General features: G+C 42.3%; 1 protein-coding gene across 3 annotated transcripts in view; it reads right to left on the bottom strand.

The window, feature by feature from the left end:
* The window catches only part of zdhhc9 (zinc finger DHHC-type palmitoyltransferase 9), a 24085-nt gene extending 5065 nt beyond the window's left edge, over positions 1 to 19020 (bottom strand). The window contains exons 1-8 of one of the 3 annotated variants that reach the window (XM_068591477.1): positions 18487 to 19020; positions 18200 to 18399; positions 9801 to 9961; positions 6495 to 6653; positions 4270 to 4407; positions 3868 to 3914; positions 2821 to 2925; positions 62 to 165 (exon numbers count right to left, since the gene is read on the bottom strand). In XM_068591477.1, the coding sequence (XP_068447578.1) occupies positions 62 to 165; positions 2821 to 2925; positions 3868 to 3914; positions 4270 to 4407; positions 6495 to 6653; positions 9801 to 9961; positions 18200 to 18363 (878 nt within the window). In that variant the 5' untranslated portion in view covers positions 18364 to 18399; positions 18487 to 19020. Of the gene's footprint in view, positions 1 to 61; positions 166 to 2820; positions 2926 to 3867; positions 3915 to 4269; positions 4408 to 6494; positions 6654 to 9800; positions 9962 to 18199; positions 18443 to 18486 lie in introns of all 3 variants that reach the window. The other 2 variants (XM_068591485.1, XM_068591493.1) reach the window with 2 other exon arrangements.

Here is a 19020-nt window from a genome sequence, read left to right as displayed (position 1 = left end):
GGAGACAAATCCAAAAGTTTATTCTATCGGAGGCACTGCTAAAAGGTTCAGACGGCGCTACCTGGGGAACGTTGGCCCACAGAGCACCTCGCAGCAGTTCTTGATGATGTTCTTGTGGCTGTACGGGTTCTGGACTCTGTTCTTTCCCGACCAGGATCCTTTAATCTGGGCAAAAACAAAATGTGCACAACCCTCATCACATGAGCAGCAAACCTTCCCAAAACACATGCCCGCTTGTCCCTGTGCTTATACCTTATTCAAAAGCATAGTTCCTTTTTTAGATGTTATTCCCACAGGCTTAGCTTTGACCTACTAAAAAATATCTTGCCATGGATCTAATGATTCCTGTTGAATGGGAACTCCTTGCACCAATGGGTGCTAGCGAGCACAGAAAGTAGACCATAACTTGAAGAATTAATTTTAAATAATCTGAGAATTCATACAGAGGATTCCCCGAGCAATATGTTGTTGTTTTTTTTAATCATTTTAATATATTAACATTAAACATAAACAAAGGTTTGTAAAAGTAGATAGATTTACATTTATACTGACTGACCCTCTGCCAAGTCAGAGAAAACAGCGTATTAAAAAAAAATAGAAACAGTTGACAGATCATCTTATTTATAGGCGACCAGAGCAGCTCCAACACTCTAGGTTCCTTCTTTTTGTTGGCCCTTTTTCCACCATTTCCATCTTCCCCCCTTCTTGTTTTCTCCGCTCTCACACACTCCTCCGCCCTCCACCACCTTTCTGCCAAAGCAGCATCTCTGGGAGCATGCCCAGCCCCTGCAGGTATTGATGCATCTATTATTAGGCCAATCACAGATATCGAAGCGGCCGGGCTGTCAGCCATTGTTTCATCTCCTGGAGCACCATTACACTGTACTGTAGGTGCACATTGCAGAGCTTCATCACGGCTTAAAATGAGAAAAAATGAGGCCAGCTTTCCCACAGGAAAGAAAAAAGGGAATTATAAATTAATCATTACAACAAAGTACGAGCGCACTCTCTTGCTTTCAGCCGTCTAGAACCTCCAACCAACACATAACTGCTGCGCTCTGCTTCCCATCAGAGTCTCTGCAGTCAGATTGGAGCTAACAAAGCCTGCAAAAGTACACAAACTGCTAACGCAAGTATACACAGACAACATAAATTACTCCCTCTGTGGAGTCATCCACCTGCACTACCGCCACTCATGTTCTGCTTGAGTGTGTGTGTGTGTGTGTGTGTGTATGTGTGTGTGTGTGTGTGTGTGTGTGTGTGTGTGGACTCAATAATGACTCAACGTTAACGGGATCAAGCAATCAATACTTCTTTTCCTCATTTAGCCTCACAACCGTCTTCTAAATGTAGCTCGAGTCAGAAAGCAGCCGGTCTGTTTGGTTCTTATTTCAGCTCAGTTCTGTCATTATTTTATCAAGCTCTTCTTTTATTGCAGCTTTTTCATGCATATTTTTAGATCATTAGACGACATCGGCGGGTTGAGCAGAGGAGTCCAAGCAGAAACCAGATTGTCATTTGATTCAGACTCTGAGCAGAAGAAAAGTGGTGCTGTTGTATTGAACACATGTAGTCTCAAAAAATAGGACATGCTACATTTTGAACAGCGTTGGTCAGTCCCTCCATGTGATCCTTTCTGCAAAGTCTTGATAAAAAATAAAAAAAGGACCAACAAACGTGACGTGCCGTGTGTTTCTGTTTTAACTGCAGTTAAAGAGTTTTCGTTGGGAGCTTGTTTTTCCACAATCTGTTTTATTTTAACACGTATTTGCTTTACTTTAGTTTACAATGTAATAGCTTTTGTTTAACCAGCCCAACGCCCTTCGATGCTGAAAGAGGCCGAGCCGTTGTCAAGGAAACAGCTCTGTAGTCTTAGACATTGTAGTGTTTATACCTCGGAGATGTGTGTTTGTCTTTCCAGTCACATGACGCCAGGCTGCCTGAGCGCAACATTTACACACACACACACACGTTAAAATAATAAACTGTACTTCAGCTTCATTATGACTATTACGTCAATGATTATAATAATCAACATCCAATTTTAAAATAAACTCTTTGTGGAGACGAGAGATCTATCTGCCCTTTTTTATCTGACATGATGTTTCTCGTAGCAAAATTGTCTGACTATTTGGGTTTCAGTTCTCCCTTCAGCCTTTTTCAGAAGATGTTAAACAAATGCGAACAAGAAGCATTTCAGTGCTTCCAGCCAGATGTTGAAAGGTGCAAAGCGTCCCTCTTTACATGTATAGTTGTTAGCTACCAAGCAAAACTGTGTGCACTTAATTAGTTTACCACACACATTTTTCTTCTTCTGGTCTTTTTTTTTGTGTTGGTGCAGATGCAATACGCAATCAGCTCAGTGGTGGCCTGGTCCAGAGGGTTGCATGTATACGAAATGACAAAAACATCTGGATTTCTTCCAACACTTGAAAATAAGAGTTCAGTGGTGGTGGGAACTTAACGTTAAACTAACTCAGCATATTAAGTTCACTGTAAGTCTTAACCAATATTCAAGTGTTTTTCATTGGGAAGACCAAGACAAAGCCTCTGAGAGTGCATGAGTCTGAAATATCATGCAACTGAAATACAGTACTTTGATAATCATCATCATTACAAAGAAAACTAAAAGGAACCAAAGAACAAGTTATGAGTTATCGTGTTGGTCTTCGGGTTTGCAAGTCACGGCTATTTGCATAAAGACAGCGTGATACCTAAGCAAACGAGATGCAAAGTGCAGCACTGCGCCTCACAGGAAGATGCAAATCTAAAACCAACAGAAGCTGTGACAGCAAAAGTCATGCAGAAGGATGCACTTACGTCCTCATTGGTGGTCTGGTTGAGGGAGATCAGGTAGGTGTGGAAGCCGGTCAGTCCCACTACTGACCACAGGGTGAAGAAACACACCAAGACCTCCAGCACAGTGCACTCCAGTTAAGAAAAGAGCAGCGGATGTTTTTTGCCTGACACGCAATTCACTGATTGAACAGTGGACAGCAAGTGACGGCAGAACTGCAGACAATTATGCAACATGATTAAAGCCAGTGATGGTCAGTGAAAGGAACCAAAGCCTAAGGGACAAAAGCTGGATGTTTTTTACCCTTTTCACTGAGCAAAAAGAAAAGGCCAGCTGGAATTTACTTCAGTTCAACAACACAATGTCAAATTACTTTCAACTGATCACAAGGCCTTAGTTACTTTGGATACAGCGCTTGATCCACAGTCATTGTGGCATTACCAACAAAATCAGCTTTTCATGTTGAGCCGCCGACTGACGATTATGCTGTTGCTAGCAAGCTAACTAAGCTAGCTAGGTAGCTCGATGAGTTGGTTGACAAAGCCGATTCCGGTTGTCTTTATAATGAGTCCAGCAATACAAAAATCTTGTGAAAAAAAAGGGACGCTACAAACATGTTCTTGAGCTAAATAATTGAGGCTTAAACGACATGTAGCAGACACAGAGCCAGCATCCTCACCAGTCCGTAATCTGAGTGGAAGACAATAAAGAAGCAGCATACATTATAAGTATGATGACAAATTATGAAGAAGTGATCTACTCCATGGCTTCAAAAATGACACTGATTGCTAGTGCAACTATTTCCTATTAGCTGGACATGCTAGTGGTGATGTGCTCGCTGTGCCGGATTACAGATGCTGAGCTATTATTTGAGAATCACTGTGCGGGGGCAGGTGCCGTGAACGGTTATAGTCGGGGTGTGACACTAGAAAAGTATGTTTTTCAGTTTCCATTTTCGGAACTCGAACAAACATTGCACACACACACACACACACACACACACACACACACACACACACACAAGCTGTTTTCTGTGCAGTATACTGTAGGCAGAGCTTTAAAGGATATGTTCCAGGGGTTTCCTTCAAAGTGTTCAAAAAGCCATTATCCACTGAACCTGTGAACAGAGCAACACAGAGAGAAGTTAGAGAAAAGATTTCCTCAAAATCTCACTATCCCTTTTCTTTTTATACTGAAAACACAATTACTCCAGTACTAAGATAACAAGCCCAGAGATAATTATCCTGACTAGAAAGCCACTGTTTCCTTGTCTCTCTGTAGAACAAGGAAGCAGGAGGATAAAGGTGAAAGAGGAATCATGTCAAGCCGTCAGTTGCTGTTGTGTGTCATGTCACGCTACAGGAAAAGCCGGGTCTGAATTAGGCAATAGCTACAAGCTGCTGGTGCACTTGTGTCACAGGTCCTTCTTCTGTTTTTTTCACGTTCTTTTATCTGATCATGTAGATACTCACGCATCACCACGTGGACAATGTCAAAGGTGAAGATATAAATGGTGAGCAGGGAGAGCGACAGGGTGAACATGTAGAAGTATCGGTAGTTCCTCTTGCCCACACAGTTCCCCACCCACGGACAGTGGTGATCAAAACGGTCTGTGAAAATTAGAAAAAGGTCAGCACATAAGTATGGCACCTGTACCACACAAGTTTCAAAGAAAACAGACACTTTTGGAATTCAGACAAATGTTAAAAATACACCAGTATTTTAGTCGAAGACAGCTTTGTGCGTCTACTTCTAAAACATGCAGTCTAAATATAGTGATCACTTCCTCTTTGCCTCTCCTTTTCTATAATTTGGAGGCGAGCCAGATGAAAGCAGGGCAGGGTCAAACTGACAGAAGGGAATGCAGTGTGCAGAGTCTGATCCCCCGATGTAGTAGACTTTGAGGCAGAAATGCAAGACATGAAGCAGCTCGTAGATATAGGGTCAAAATAAATGGATTGTTTTTTTATATCCAGTAGAGAAGATTCAGTGCCGACTCTGGCTGTAAACATAAATACTTGGTAAAAAGCATTGGAATCACTTAAGGAACCTTTTTATATTTGTTGTCCTAAGATTGTTTTAGCTGCGCAGGAACATAGATCGATAGGAAGGGCAGCATCTGTCAGTGGGTTGGTCGACTACTTTTATTCACACTGAAATATCTAAACTAATCAATGCATTGCCCTGTAATTTTGTACAGACAGTTATTGTCTCCAGAAGATGAATCGTACAAACTTTCCACTTAGTGCCACCATCAGACAACATTTCGATGAATCCAGAACTATCCTTCATGAACTTTAACATTTGAATTTTAACATGCTAAACAAATACGGTGAACATTATTCCTGCTAAACATCAGCATCGTATTGGGAGCATGTTAGCATTACGATGTTAGCATTTAGCTCAAAACACCACCAAGTGTGGCCTCACAAAGCTGCTGCCGTCGCTAAAGACTCGTTTGGCGTCTCTCATTTAGCTTCCTTCTGCACTTATACTTATTATTTTGAGTGCATGCAGTGCACTATGAGGACTAAGGAGTCTAAATTCACTCACTACCCAAGTAAGTACATATGGTACAGCATGGAAGTGTACCAACAGAAGTATCCCAATTGAGACCTAGCATTTGTAACCAGAAATAGTCGCTCCACCCTGTTTTTAGCGTAATATATAGATGGACGTAGAGTGCAGCAGGACAAGAATCCTCTACGCTATTCACTCAATATGGACGTCGAAACCCTCAAATTAAAGCTGAAAGCACTTTACTAGCTTTATGAAGAAGCTAAATTAAATTTTTGTCCATTTGAAAAAATATAATCTGATGTGTGCAGTAATTTAGAGGTCTGGAGCCAGTTGAGCACTTTACTCCATGTTATAGTTTTATTTTAACTCCAGTGTGCTGCATACAAAGCTTAAAACAAGTGTCCAAATACTTAAAGGCCATATGGTACGTCAGACATCTGATAATATTTTAACCAGAGAAGGCTCCCAGTATAAACAAATATAATTTGTGAAGCAGTTTGGCTGTTTGTTATTATGCTGGAGATCCTGTGTGAGACTTTAACCGCCATAAACAACGTCAGGTTGAGGAGGAAAAGATATGACTGTATTGCTGTAAAAGAGGGATTGAGGCATGCTGCTGCGATGCCTGGACTGTGTGTGTGTGTGTGTGTGTGTGTGTGTGTGTGTGTTTCTACAGCAGGTGGACACAGATGAACCAGTGTTCACAATGACTGAGCGCTTATTCCCTCACTGAGCCTCCACTGTCTCCTCTCCTATCGCCTATGCGTCTCAACTCCCTTCAGACGCATTCCTCAATCATCAGAAGCCAAATCTCTGCTTTTCTGCAGGGCTGAGAGATGACACAGCGACACACACACACACACACACACACACACACACAAATAGTTCAAACCACCTTCAAAATTCAAAGCATAATACATAAAAAAACATTCCCTGTGAGGTTTTTGGCTCGTCTGATTCTGTTTTCTAAAACTTTTGCACCTTGTCTGCTTAGTCCATCATTTATTTATAACAAATGTTTTTCTAAATGTTTTCATCATTGTGACAAATTAATGCAGAGATAATTAAGGTCGATGCTTCAGTAATAATCATTGCGTCGGCACGTTATTTTCCCCACAAATCATCATCTATTTATGAAAAACTGACAGACCGTCTTGGCACTTGGGACATTTCTTACCGACGCAGTTGTCACAGATGCTGCAGTGAGATGCTCGAGGGGGTCGGAAGATCTTGCAGGTGTAGCAGTACTTGAGCTTGACGATCTGGTTGTTGATCTGAACATTGCGGATTCGAGGTGGGGGTCGCTGCCCCGCGGGGACGTTCCCATTGGCTGCCTCTGTGGAAACACAAAAACCTTCATGAGCAGATGTTGTCAATCTTGATCACACCACGATTCATTGTAAAAGGTGTTATTGAATCGCGATCTAATACAACAACAGCCCCACACGCTATGTCGTCAATCACAAGTAGTGAACATAATACGCTGAGAATGTCTTTATCAGGCAGTGAGACACGTGAGATTCAGTGACAAGGACAAGAACAAAAATAGGACGTAAATCTTGTCAACTGAACCTCGAGGGGGTGAGTGAATGACAACATTGGCTCGATACAGTATTGATGACATTGGATTTATGTGTAATCACTGTTGAGCGGTTCATAGTATGTATTTGCAACAGAATATCCTGCTCTTTGGGGATTCAAATAACCTTCCTAACGTTGAAGTTTATTTTAGGTGTGATGGTTTTGTTCCTGCAGCAAATTCAATTTTCACAGATTCACTTTTCTTCGAATTTCCGATCTTTCTGATTGTGTAGCACTACAGGAGCCGGTGGTGGAGAGGCAGGCTGACGCCTAGCGGGCTGCTGCCGGGAATCTCCCAAGAGAATAACGGTTGAGGAGAAACCTACCATTAACATGCCGCATTAGGAAGCCGTGGAGCTAATAGAAAGTAGCAACCACGCTCATTTGACTTTCTGGATAGACATTAATATAAGAAATGTAGTATTTGTAGAAATGTAATGATGTGAATGCACATTCATTACGTAAAACAAAATAGTTCCTGCATCGATAAATGAGTGAAACAACCACGCTTACAAGCTTGAATCAAAAGCGCCCATAATACAACTACAGACGTAAAGATTGTAAAATGTACTTTATCTGACAGCATAAACTACTCTGCATTATGAATCTACTGGATGTGGGATTAGTGGCTTTAAGGATAAACCAGCAGAGAATAAACTAATGAGTCATCACTCACGGGGAATGATGCCACTCCCTTGGGTAGCAAAGCTCTGTCTGCTTACGGCATTAGATATTCCAAGAGGATGCCTCTCCTCCTATTAGCACTCCCCCTCGGGAATCGTGGCTAACAGGCTGAGGGGACAGAGCATCGAGGCAGCGGCGGCTTCATCAACATGCCGGCCTCAGCCTCAGAATGAGATCCACACCTGCTCTCTCATCTCACTGTTATCTGTGAACTCGCCCACGCCCAAAACAGCCAACAGCTACCCAAACACATTACAGAACATACTGTATGTTGAGAGCTGCAGGAGTGGGAGGGAAGTTGGAAAAGCAAAGGTTTAATTTAGGCTGCTTCAGTGCATATTCTTTACATGGTAATTACCCATTTTAGCATTTAAGTGATGATTTCCTTGCCATTTTGGGAGATGCGTTTTGTGGAATGTAAAACATTTTCACAAAAAGGAAGCTGTCATTAGGTGACTGTACTTAAACAGATTAAGCATATTAATTTACTCTCACTTCTCTGCATCGCGGCACTATCTTTGGGTCGGCTGGTTCTCTTGGAACTTGAGACGATGATAATCAAAAGATTTAATGATCGGTAGAAAAAAACATATCAATATTTATCAATAAGGAAAAGAGTCGTCAGTTGCAGCTCTATTTACATACACAATTTCAAAAGATAATTCCTCATATAAACTACATGCAGGAGCTGCACAGGTCATCACAGCCAGTAAGAGCAGAGGGCCACTGTCATCCTGAGCTGCATGAGTCACACAGTGATGAGAGAAGCGCCGGCTGGCAGCGAACACACTCTCAGAGGACCGCCTGCCTCAGCCTTGCTTTTACAGCCCTCCTCTGTCAGGAGACCAGTCTTCGCCCGAGCCTCTCGACTGGAGTGAGAGAGCACGAGTGATGGCTGAAGGACACTGTGAATCTTTAACAGAGGCTAAGAGTGAACATTGAACAGCCAGACAGGCAGACGGGGAGGGAGGGTAACTATGCAGGGAGGAGGCAGACAGGGCTGTTGCAGGATTATTGCAGAATAAAAGCAGATATAAAAAAAAAATACATCTGGACAGCCCCACAGAGTGGACATAAATTCACCTAAAACAACAAGGCTGCTTTATTTTGTGTTTTCCAAAGGCGTTGTTGTCGTTACGATACAGCCTATAGTTTGTTTTGAGTAATGAGACAACAGGATCCCTTGTAATGAATGTGTGTTAGACTGAGCTCTACGTTCACGGGTGAGCACACCCAACCTTCAGCAACATAAAGAATAACAAACATAAATAAACCAACAGGACTGAGGCGGCCTGCTCAATGCTTAAGTAGTTTATATACTGAAGTATTTATGCCTCCAAAATACTTTGACTTCAGCTACTTCCACCTAACTATGAAGTCATTTCATACAAAAAGAACAACAGGAGGACGGTGCCGTAACAGCACACAAACTGTAATAATCGTTTGTCGTGCTGTTGACGGGGCATTTAAATGGAGCTAGATAAGGGCTTGGTGCCTTGTGGCATTATACGTACTGATTGTGCACAATGCGCACTTCAAGGTGAGGAGCTGGACTGCAATCACACAAGATTTGAGACGACCACACGCTACTCCAAACCTGGCAACAATCTGTGGTGCATCCGAGTGAGCGTTATTACTGAAGCATGAATAAGGACGCTACTGGGCTTTTCTTCTATTAACAGGAGCAAATTGGTAAACAAAAACAGTGAAGTTGCAATCTAACAGCTAAACAATGAGCTCAAACTCATTGGAGATGCAGATCATTATTTCACCGATTTTTCCATGGTCATTTGATACATTGTAATTAGAATACTATTGAATATCACAGCTTTAAGATACGGCTTCCTCAAAGCACCGACACCACACAGAATGTGATGGTGACTGAGGGTGACGTGAAGGGGATCCTTAAAGGCCACAAACGAGTATTTTGTAAATGTTCTTCTTGCTACAAGTGAGACTCTACATGCACACACCGTTTTCTGACAAAGTTCGACTAGTTATTGTTATTTTACATTCGTATTTATTTTTTTTCCTGTGCACGTCGGACTAATTTGAAATGGGCAGGAAAAAGGTCATGTGATGCATATACTGTGATGTTTTTACTAATTTTGATTAGACTTGTTAGGTTGAGAATATTTAATATCACTGAGAAAGCTTGGGACAGGAGCGCCTAGGTGCTCCAGAAATGTAATGCCAATCGGTGCGCTGACCAACTTACCAATTTCCATCTCGATGAACGTGGCTTCCTCTGAAAGAGCCCGTGGCAGCACCCCGGGGTCACTGAAGCTGGTCCTCAACAACATGGCGACGACAAAGAGGAAGAGCAGGGCAGCAAAGAATGGGATGGCAGGAGACAGATGGACCGCCAGGTACGGACATCTGTAGGAAAGTCAGATCAAAAGAAGATAAAGATCCAGTCTAAAAGCAGGTCAACGTCCTCATAAAGGGTGTTTTCCCCATCAAGTGATAAGCTGCTGAACCACAGTGTGTGCGTGTCTGGGTTTATTATAGTATAACACGCGTGTGTCTTGCTTGGTCATTGCTTCCATAACTGATCAATATTGTTTTGTCTGTTTCCAGCTTCTTCTTCGAGCGTTTGCTGCTTAGTTTTATTTCATTGTTGCCAAAATATGAAATGTTGGACTTTTGGTTGAACATATTGAAATATTTTAAAATGTTGCAACATTTTATGACATTTATCGACTGAATGATTCATAATTGCAAAAATAAATTGAAGCCCTGATTGTCAGCCTTAAGAGCTCCTACCAACAAAACAAAACAAAAAATAAAATCTTGGATACAACTGCAGCCCGCTGGCAGAAGAGCCCTCTCACACCGAGCATGTGCAGAGAGGGCACGACACGACACGGCACATACTCTGAAGAGTTGTTCTGAGCAGGAGGTCATGAACTGCATGAGCTGCCCTTTCTCTAGACCGTGCAGAAGTCACGACCGGGAATAAACAACGCAATGGCACACGCCTCACCTTCTGGAGAAGGGGGGGGAGAAACATTAACACAACTCCGTTTGGCACGGCCAGCGAGATCAGAGGCAGCAGGGCTCCAGCGAGGAGGCCTGCTGCTCAGAGCGCTAACAGATGTGAGCTGCAGTGCAAAGTGCTGCGACAGAGCAGAGCAGCAAAGGCTCCTGCATGAAGTTATTAATAGTTAAACTCTGCGGCCTCATCTCCCTCCCAAGTGGCCGGGATCATATATTCATAATGCAACACTAATGTTGCAGAATAGCAAGGTATTGTGCCATATTCTGTACAAGACTAACTTCTGTACCGCATGACACATGCAACACACACACACACACCTTTTTGTTTAAGTATATTATTTATATACTGTACAAGTAGAGCCAAAACAAATCTTCAAATAATCAATTAGTGGATCGACCAAAACCTAAATCTGCAGCTAATTTCAGCTAAAGTTATTTTTCAAAGAAAAATCCCATACATAGAAGATGAGGCTCCAGCACCTCAAATGTCAGAAATGTCCTTTGTCTTAATTGATAACAAGTTGAACATCAAGAAAATAAATCAGCAAAATATGAAAAAATAATAATTAGGAAAGTAGAAAGGTTTTTAAAGGACTTTTATACACAACATGTCTACACAAAGTGCAGTTGCGTGGAACAGAATATCCCATGTGGACAGCAGCCATTTATCTGTATCACATATCAGCCAAAACATTACAGATACAGTTACATACGAGTATGACCTATAAATTATTCTAAACTAAAACTACCTGAAAGCAGCACAAGTGCATGAGCATGTGTTTGTTACTGTCTGATTATTTGTGGTTCAGTTAGGATTTGTTTTAATCGGACTTTACTCATTTTGTAAATGTTAAATTCCAATCTGCTGAAGCACAGCGCCGACACAAAGAGTATCTGTCCTAATACTTAAATACTCAATTACTGCACATCTTACATAATAGGAGCTGCTGATTCAACTCGATGACAAGTTGTTTCCACTTCCTTAAAACAGAGGAGTTGTTATTTTCCTCCATTTTAAATGTTTTCAAAATAGTTTTTTCTTTGAGCTTTGGACCCTGACAATCATCTCCTTCATTAGTGCCACCCACGATATTCCTTCATCTTCTCTGGGTGGCATTTTATTAATCGTGACCAAACACAGGTCAAATAAAATGTGAAAGGGATGTTGCCAAATAAACAATTGTCCGTCATTACAACATGGCAAAGAACAAAGTTCATCCTATTAGTCACACCTGTTCCTATAGCGAGACACACCCTTTCAGGTATGTCAGCATACCTGTGGACTCACACACACGCAAGCGCACACACTTTTTTTTTCCACATTAACGGAAACTAGGAGCAGAAATCAAATCAATAGACATTTCCACTGGACCAGGCCTGTGAAGTACGTTTGGCCCATTTGTTCGAGCAGGGAGCGGCCAGAGGATCCAGAGGAGAGGAAGTCTGCCGATGAAGTGTAATTCCCATAATGATGACTGCTGGGTTCGGAGGCACACTCCATCATCGCTTCCCATTAAGCCCTCTACGTCCTTCCTGGACGTGACCAATTTCTCTGCTGTTTGAGGAGCAGGTTGGTGCCGGCGTCGTGACGCGGTTCGTTCATCAGTCACCACGGAGGCAGCAGAAGAAAAAAAAAACTGGATTTAATCAATCAGGTTCTGTGTCCATGTGGGGAAAATGTTTTCATCAGTGAGGCAATCAATCAGACTTGCATTGCAACTTAGACATTCCCTCTCTTCCTGCCGCTTCGAGGCTCACAATACAGTAGTTCATGTGGTATAAAGTAACTAAGTACATCTACCGGTGCACCAGCTACAGCATTAAAATGCTACTTGATGTTCAAGGGGAATCCATCAAAGTCTGTCTGCGGGCGTTGGGGAGAACATGTGCCATATGTGAGGATGAAGAAATTGTGGGGGAGTTGTGCAAAATCTGATAATTTGCCTCAAGTGTTGTCACCTGAGTCAGCATCAGTTGGAGCTGAAGACAGAGACAGTGTTCAGCTACCTAAACTTCCAAAGTACCTTACCATGCCAGAAAAAGGTAGAATACGTCGCATTTCAAATGCAGTGTCCCAAAAAGACCAGGGCGTCCTACTGCATAACATTACAGAGTGTGAAAGCTAGTATGCTTTACTGGTTATTCTGACCCACAATCCTTAGCGCAGGAGAAGATAAGTCGCCTCGACTCAGCCTCTGAAAGAGCACAAACAAATAGTATTTCCTAATCTATGAATACATTATGTGCTTTGTAAAGACTACTACAGTCTGTAGAAAGAGTATTTGATTTGGAACGCAGCTCATAAAGAAGAAAGCTCACCCGACCTCTGAACCCCAAAGAAACATTAGCTGCTACTAGCACAACACAAGCAAACCGTCGACCAATTTGTCTTCAGTCAAAATGCATGGTGGGTAATGCAAGGCCAGATTCTGGAAGAATGTGTGTGAAATAAAAAAGGCATTTTGTCAGATGTGTTTACTGTCTTTTTTTATAGATTCCAAACTACCAGTCTACCAGATATCAAGTAAACCTTTTTTTTTTTTACTTAATGGGCCCCAAACACAAGTGTCAAATAACTGGCGAATGGCCATCAGGCACTGATGTTTAAGGACAGTAAAAATATTCTTTATAGTTTCATAATGGGACTAAAAAACCTCAGCTGGTCAGAAATTATAATAATCACATTAATATAGAAATATCACACATTGTTACATCATAAATAGAGACCAGGGCATACAGTACTGTGGATCCTGCATAAGGTTAAAGTTCACTTTCATGTGTGTGTGTGTGTACGTGCGTGTGCATGTATGAGATGCATTAGGGTGCGTCTACTGAAGACTTTACACCCAAGGATTTCTCCTCTTAACTCAGTACGACACAAGACCAAAGATGAGAGGAGGTAAAGATATCACTGAATTAAAACCACTTCAACTTCTTAGCAATAAAACCACTGAAGTCAGGATTAATACGTCAGTCAGGGACTCATGGCATTTTACCTTTGTTGAACATTTCAAGCCCTTCCTTTATTAATACTTAACAGTTGTAAGCTGTAGCAGACCTGAATGAATCATAGTAGTATACTTATGCACTTGCTGGAGCAGGCAGATGCCCAGTGGGCCTCAGTAACAGCCCTCTGTCACATAAACATCTGTCGACTGACTCGGCCTGTTTCTAGGTCACAAAGGTTTGCCTCCCTCCCTTTCCTCAAAACAGTAAGTAAACCACTCTATAACCCACCTTAAATATTCTGAGTAGAGGGGGATTGCATTTTCAAGTCCCTCTGCTTGAGAATTTTGACAACCTTTGCTCTTTTTCCACAAATGTAATCTGTGTTTGTCCCTCGAACATTACATTTGAGTTGCAGAGCCGAGCATTCTTCTTCAGAAGAATACATGTGGTGAGGTCCTTTAACAACCTTTACCCTTGTTCTGAAAGTATTCCCAGCATCCTCACAGTCTTTTCGATTCACTGTACTGTAATTTGTATTCACTGACTAACCTCTGTACTTGTATTGTTCTGTATTTCCAAACCAGGAAGCCAAAACTGACAAATATCACATTGAGCGCTAAGAGATGTCATTACTGGCTAACATCATTCCTGGCCCTGGCCGGACGCCGCTTTGCTCCTGGCTACAACAAAATGACATCGTCCTTCTCATAGACCTTTTGAAAAGCTCCATCTCCTGACTTCCTCAAACACCTCGTCAGATGGGCTCTGAACCCTGCGGCGAGCACAACGCAAATTGGGTTGCGCCTGAGAGGGCCTTCACATTTATCTTCTGGCCTTTTGGCGGGGGCTGATCCCTTGGTTGGAAACCATTGGGCTGAACTATCAAACTGTAGATAAAGTACTTTGAAAAAGCTTCACCTCAACCTGGTACTTTAATTAAAAAATCTATTTTAGTGTGCAAAAGATACATCCAGTTGGTTTAAAGAGCAGTTGAGGAATGAATCAAGAAATATATTTTCAGGTATTTTTTTCTTTTCAGAGAATGTAACGTTTAGTTCTGTGGCAAAACACAAGGAGGCTCTCGTTGTACCACAAATATTTGATGAGGAATGTGGCCTTTAAAACTCTTTAAAATGCTCATACAACATCAGGAAATAAAAAAAAAGAGGCTACACTAAAGCTTGAGGGTGAACTCTATTGTCCAGTTTAAATCAGTCTTCCTTCTTATGCAACACAAAATATAGCATATGAGGGAGATGACTATGAGAGCCAGGATCAAGGTCCTTTTACCAGGATTAAAGCCAGGATTACAAATATTGCGTCATAGAATATTCACCAAGTGAAATGAAGAAGAATAATAAATCTGATGATTTCATTTTAGCCACATGAAAAACAATACGGGTGATTTAACAGCGTGATTAAAAGATGCAGCAATCTCTGTACTTTGCCTCTCGGAGAGCATCTATTTCAAGCCAAATAGATGAAAACAAAGTAAGGAAACGTGTATTTATTGCACAGGATGTGACCAAAACTATCGCTTCACCCTCCACAGAAAAGCTGCCCTTTCATCCTGCCAGAGCCTCCAGCAAAAGCCTGTAGATCCCTGTTACTGTAAATGGTGCATGTACTCTGAACAGGGCGTAAATCATGTTATTGCTCATTTAGCAAGGGCCGGCAACTGTTTGATGATTGGCTAACAGGGAGACAGGGTGGGGTTAGATGCTGAGGGAGTCTCAGGGGTCGGTTACAAGATCTCCTCTGACTGCAGCCGCTCGCTCTGCACTTCTCCTCAATGCATCCTAACGTTTTATGAGGCAGCCGATAGCTCACGGGCGGTCAGCCGGACACACTGAGCGTAACATATGTAAGGATGTAGATGGAGTGCAAACACATAGGCAAGGAGAAAGACCGTCTCATTACATGCACATATGCTTCCCTGGCAACATAGCTCAGCGTCCTGGGGTGGACAGACAGATGACACACGGTCCTTGTGTTCCAGTTTCTTGTTCCTTCAGCCAAGCTCCATAGGTGGTGGTCAACATGCACATACGCACGCATATGTACCACGTTCACATTTACACAAACATACAAACCAGTGAGGAAGTCTTTTGCTTATTATACAGCATAGACAAAATGGAAATATGTGAAATCCCATTTTAAAAAGAGCTCAGTGGATATTAAATAGGCAGAAAGCCAACAGAGTAAGGACACTTCCTATAATGAATTCTGACTTAAAAAGGGAAAACAGGCCAAGCCCACATCTTGTTTAAACCATTTGTTTAGTTGTTCCTAATGGGCCTTTGCGTTTGTGTATTTGGCGACTCGTTTCCGCAATTTAGCACAAATTAAAGCACAGAGAGGTCTCCCTGCACGGGGTGCCGACGGCCGCTGATAAAAGTGAGATGTCTGCTCGGCTGGTGTTGGACATGAGCCAAACCCACGGCAGGACACTGCCCTCTCTATTCCCCCATCAATGCCCCGCTGCAGCTCACAGGGCAACTTTAAAGCCAGCGTGTGAGGGGCGAATCCTCCAAAACAAGGAAACCACGCCACAAAGAGAGGACGTGACGTCTACAGTTAAATGCACCAGAATTAACCCAGACAAAAAGCTTTGTTTCGCTAAATTAGCCGAGAACAATGCAGAGCCCTGCATGCAGGACACTCATACCGATTGAAATCAATGCTAAGCCTTTTTACAAATTGATTGTTGTTTTTTGAAATCAATTATGTCGTCTGCAGTGTTTTGGAATAGTAACGATATCATAACTCATCCTAGCTGGAGCTGTTATTAGTCCATTTAATACAGATTGTTTCACTCGTCTTTTGGACAATACAAGTCAAACATCGAAGTACAAAGTAACAATTTTGACCTGATGGTGGCGCTATATGAAAGGTTCAGCAAAGTGATTATAATTCATTCTGAACTGGGGAACGAAGGTCTGTTCTCAAGTTCATGGCAATCCATTTAATAAAATGCCAAACAATTCACTGCTTTATTTGTCATATTCGTATGATGAATATCTTTGGGTTTTAGGCAGCTAAACCTCAGAGTCTTGTGCAGAGGGCTATTACTCTGTCAGAGGTTTAAAATCAGATATGCATCAACATGCTGTGTAATGGGGAGTTGGAAAATGAAACCTTGTTGTCTGAGCAGAATCTCTGCGTTAATATCCATCCCCCATGTGAGAGATAACGATGTTCAACTGTAATATGAACATATCATGCTAACAACCCTCCAGCCATTAGTCACCACAACGCCTCCTCTGGACTCTGGATGCTCATGTAAAAGTATAATTTCCCCCCCCCCCCTCTCTGTCTCTTTGCTCCGAGCCGGACAACAGCTCGGCTCGGACTCAAAAGGGAAGCAGTCGGCCAATAAAGTGCCGAGCAGACAGAGATGGGAAGGGCCGGCCTCGATGTGAGCAAAGCTGCTTCTATTCTCCGACATGCTGCAAATCCATTTGGCCTGTTGTGCATAGACAGTCAAGAAGGGTTACTGTGTTACAGAGCAGGATTTTATGCTCAATCATTGTTCCTGATTTATCAAATAATACCAATAGGATCGAGGAAACAAGGGGGACAAAGACATAAAATGTAATGTAATCTAAAAATCATCCTTTAAACTCATGTTCTGCACTTGAAAAACAGCCTCAGCTGACACGACTTGGGTTCACAAGCTGCATCCGAGCCAGTGTTTTTATGCGCTGCTAATGAGTCCACTGGGTTTGTGCAAGTGGCGGTTCGAGACAGAAATGCAGAGACAACAAAAAAGGAAGAAAAAAAGGCAGCTTTCCTTACTTAACCCGGAGAACCAGCTGAACAGCTAAGGGGGTATTAAATATTTAACACCTGAGTATGTGGTCGATCATAAACCTTCTCTTTCAGGGACGGGATTTTGAGCAAAATGGAGCCACCGTGTCTCTGGAGCTGATCGAGAGAGAAACTAGCTTGTTACAAAAGAAGGTATGGGGCGCCTGCTGGAACCAGTGCTCCAGGTACCAGATAGGCTAAGAGCGAGGCAGACTGCACATGAAGACACTGATCCAACAAGACACTTTGCATTTAAGGACATTTCAGAAGCTTACAAAAAACAATACTTATTTGAAGCTACTGCCTATAAAATATACAACAGAAATGATTGAGATGAGACTTTCATTATTTCTTTCATACACAAATACCAAATATTTGCTGGTTCAAACTCACCAAATGTATGACACTCCATGTGAAAGGAGATTACATTTAATTGAAAAAAGATTCATAAGTAAAATTAATTGACGAATCATAATAAAAATATGAGCCCAAGGTGACGTCCTGTTTTATTTGGTCCCAAATAACAAAAATCTGTATTTATTTTGTTTGTAAGACAAATAATACCAGAAAATATTCACATTTGAAAAGCTGTAATCAGAGAATTGTGATATTCTTTCTCAAAAACCTATTATCGTAATAGCTTTTAACAGATTTCCATCAATCAACTTATTGATTTATTGACTGCTGCAGCTTTAAAGTGGCATCAGGTTACTCACTACAGCATACTGCCATCTACTACAGCAATACTAAGAATGTGGTGATTGGGGAAAAAAGAGGCATACGAGCCTCACAGTAACATGTGGGCACTTTGTGGAGTAAATCATAATCCATAATGTTATTAGGAGGGGATGAACTTACTCGAAGGCGAAGAAGAGGGCGCAGGTCCCGACGATGAGGAACAGGGTCAGGTAGAAGACTCCCTTCTGCCGGGCCATCATCACCCGTCCGTCGCAGCAGAAAGTGTTTTTCCCCGGAAGCTTCTCCCATTTTCGCACCTTTCGCGTGATCATCACCGCCGACATGGTGCGTCCTCCTGTGGGTCGATGCCCGCTGTTCTGCTGGGAAGCGACTCCGACAATGAGAGGATGGGTCTCAAGAATACTGTTCAGTCAACGTGACACAAAAACAACACGTACGCGACTCACTCAGTGATTTTACAGCTTTCTGCACAAGACGTATTTCCTTCTCGGTTCAAGTGTCGCAGTCACATCGTTGTGCTTTCTAATCCATTATTATTATTCCCAGTTTCCCGTCTTCACTGCAGCATGTCATCCCCACGCTGCTCAAACACCGACAATCTCAATCCTCTTCACCGGGCAATAATACATTAAAAATAGGTATATGTTCATTACAAATTCATCCAAACGCTTGTGTCATATGTTTCCCACCTGAAGCTAGAAAATCCCGCCGTGGCTGTTGCATGGGGAGCACGGACCTTGACCGATTGACATTCATATCATCTCGGAAGAAGAAAAAAAAATCACAAATGATCGTGCAGGCGTTCACAGACACGAGACTGTGGCTGTGCTGCTGGCAGTGGGTCGTATGCCTTCATGGATGATTAAAAACAATTAAAATCCCTCAGAAAGAAGAAATAGCCGCCTGGTTGGACGCAAACATGTAAAGCTGGTTGATGCTTTTTTTTTCCCCACCCCGCAGGACGCAGCTCTCTCTCGGCA

Source organism: Clinocottus analis, unplaced genomic scaffold (genome assembly GCF_023055335.1).
Source record: "Clinocottus analis isolate CAN_PGR_092001 unplaced genomic scaffold, fCliAna1.0.p SCAF_10, whole genome shotgun sequence".
Classification (NCBI taxonomy): Eukaryota; Metazoa; Chordata; class Actinopteri; order Perciformes; family Cottidae; genus Clinocottus; species Clinocottus analis.
The sequence above is the reverse complement of the archived record's forward strand: the minus strand, read 5'-3'. Positions and strand labels throughout refer to the sequence as shown.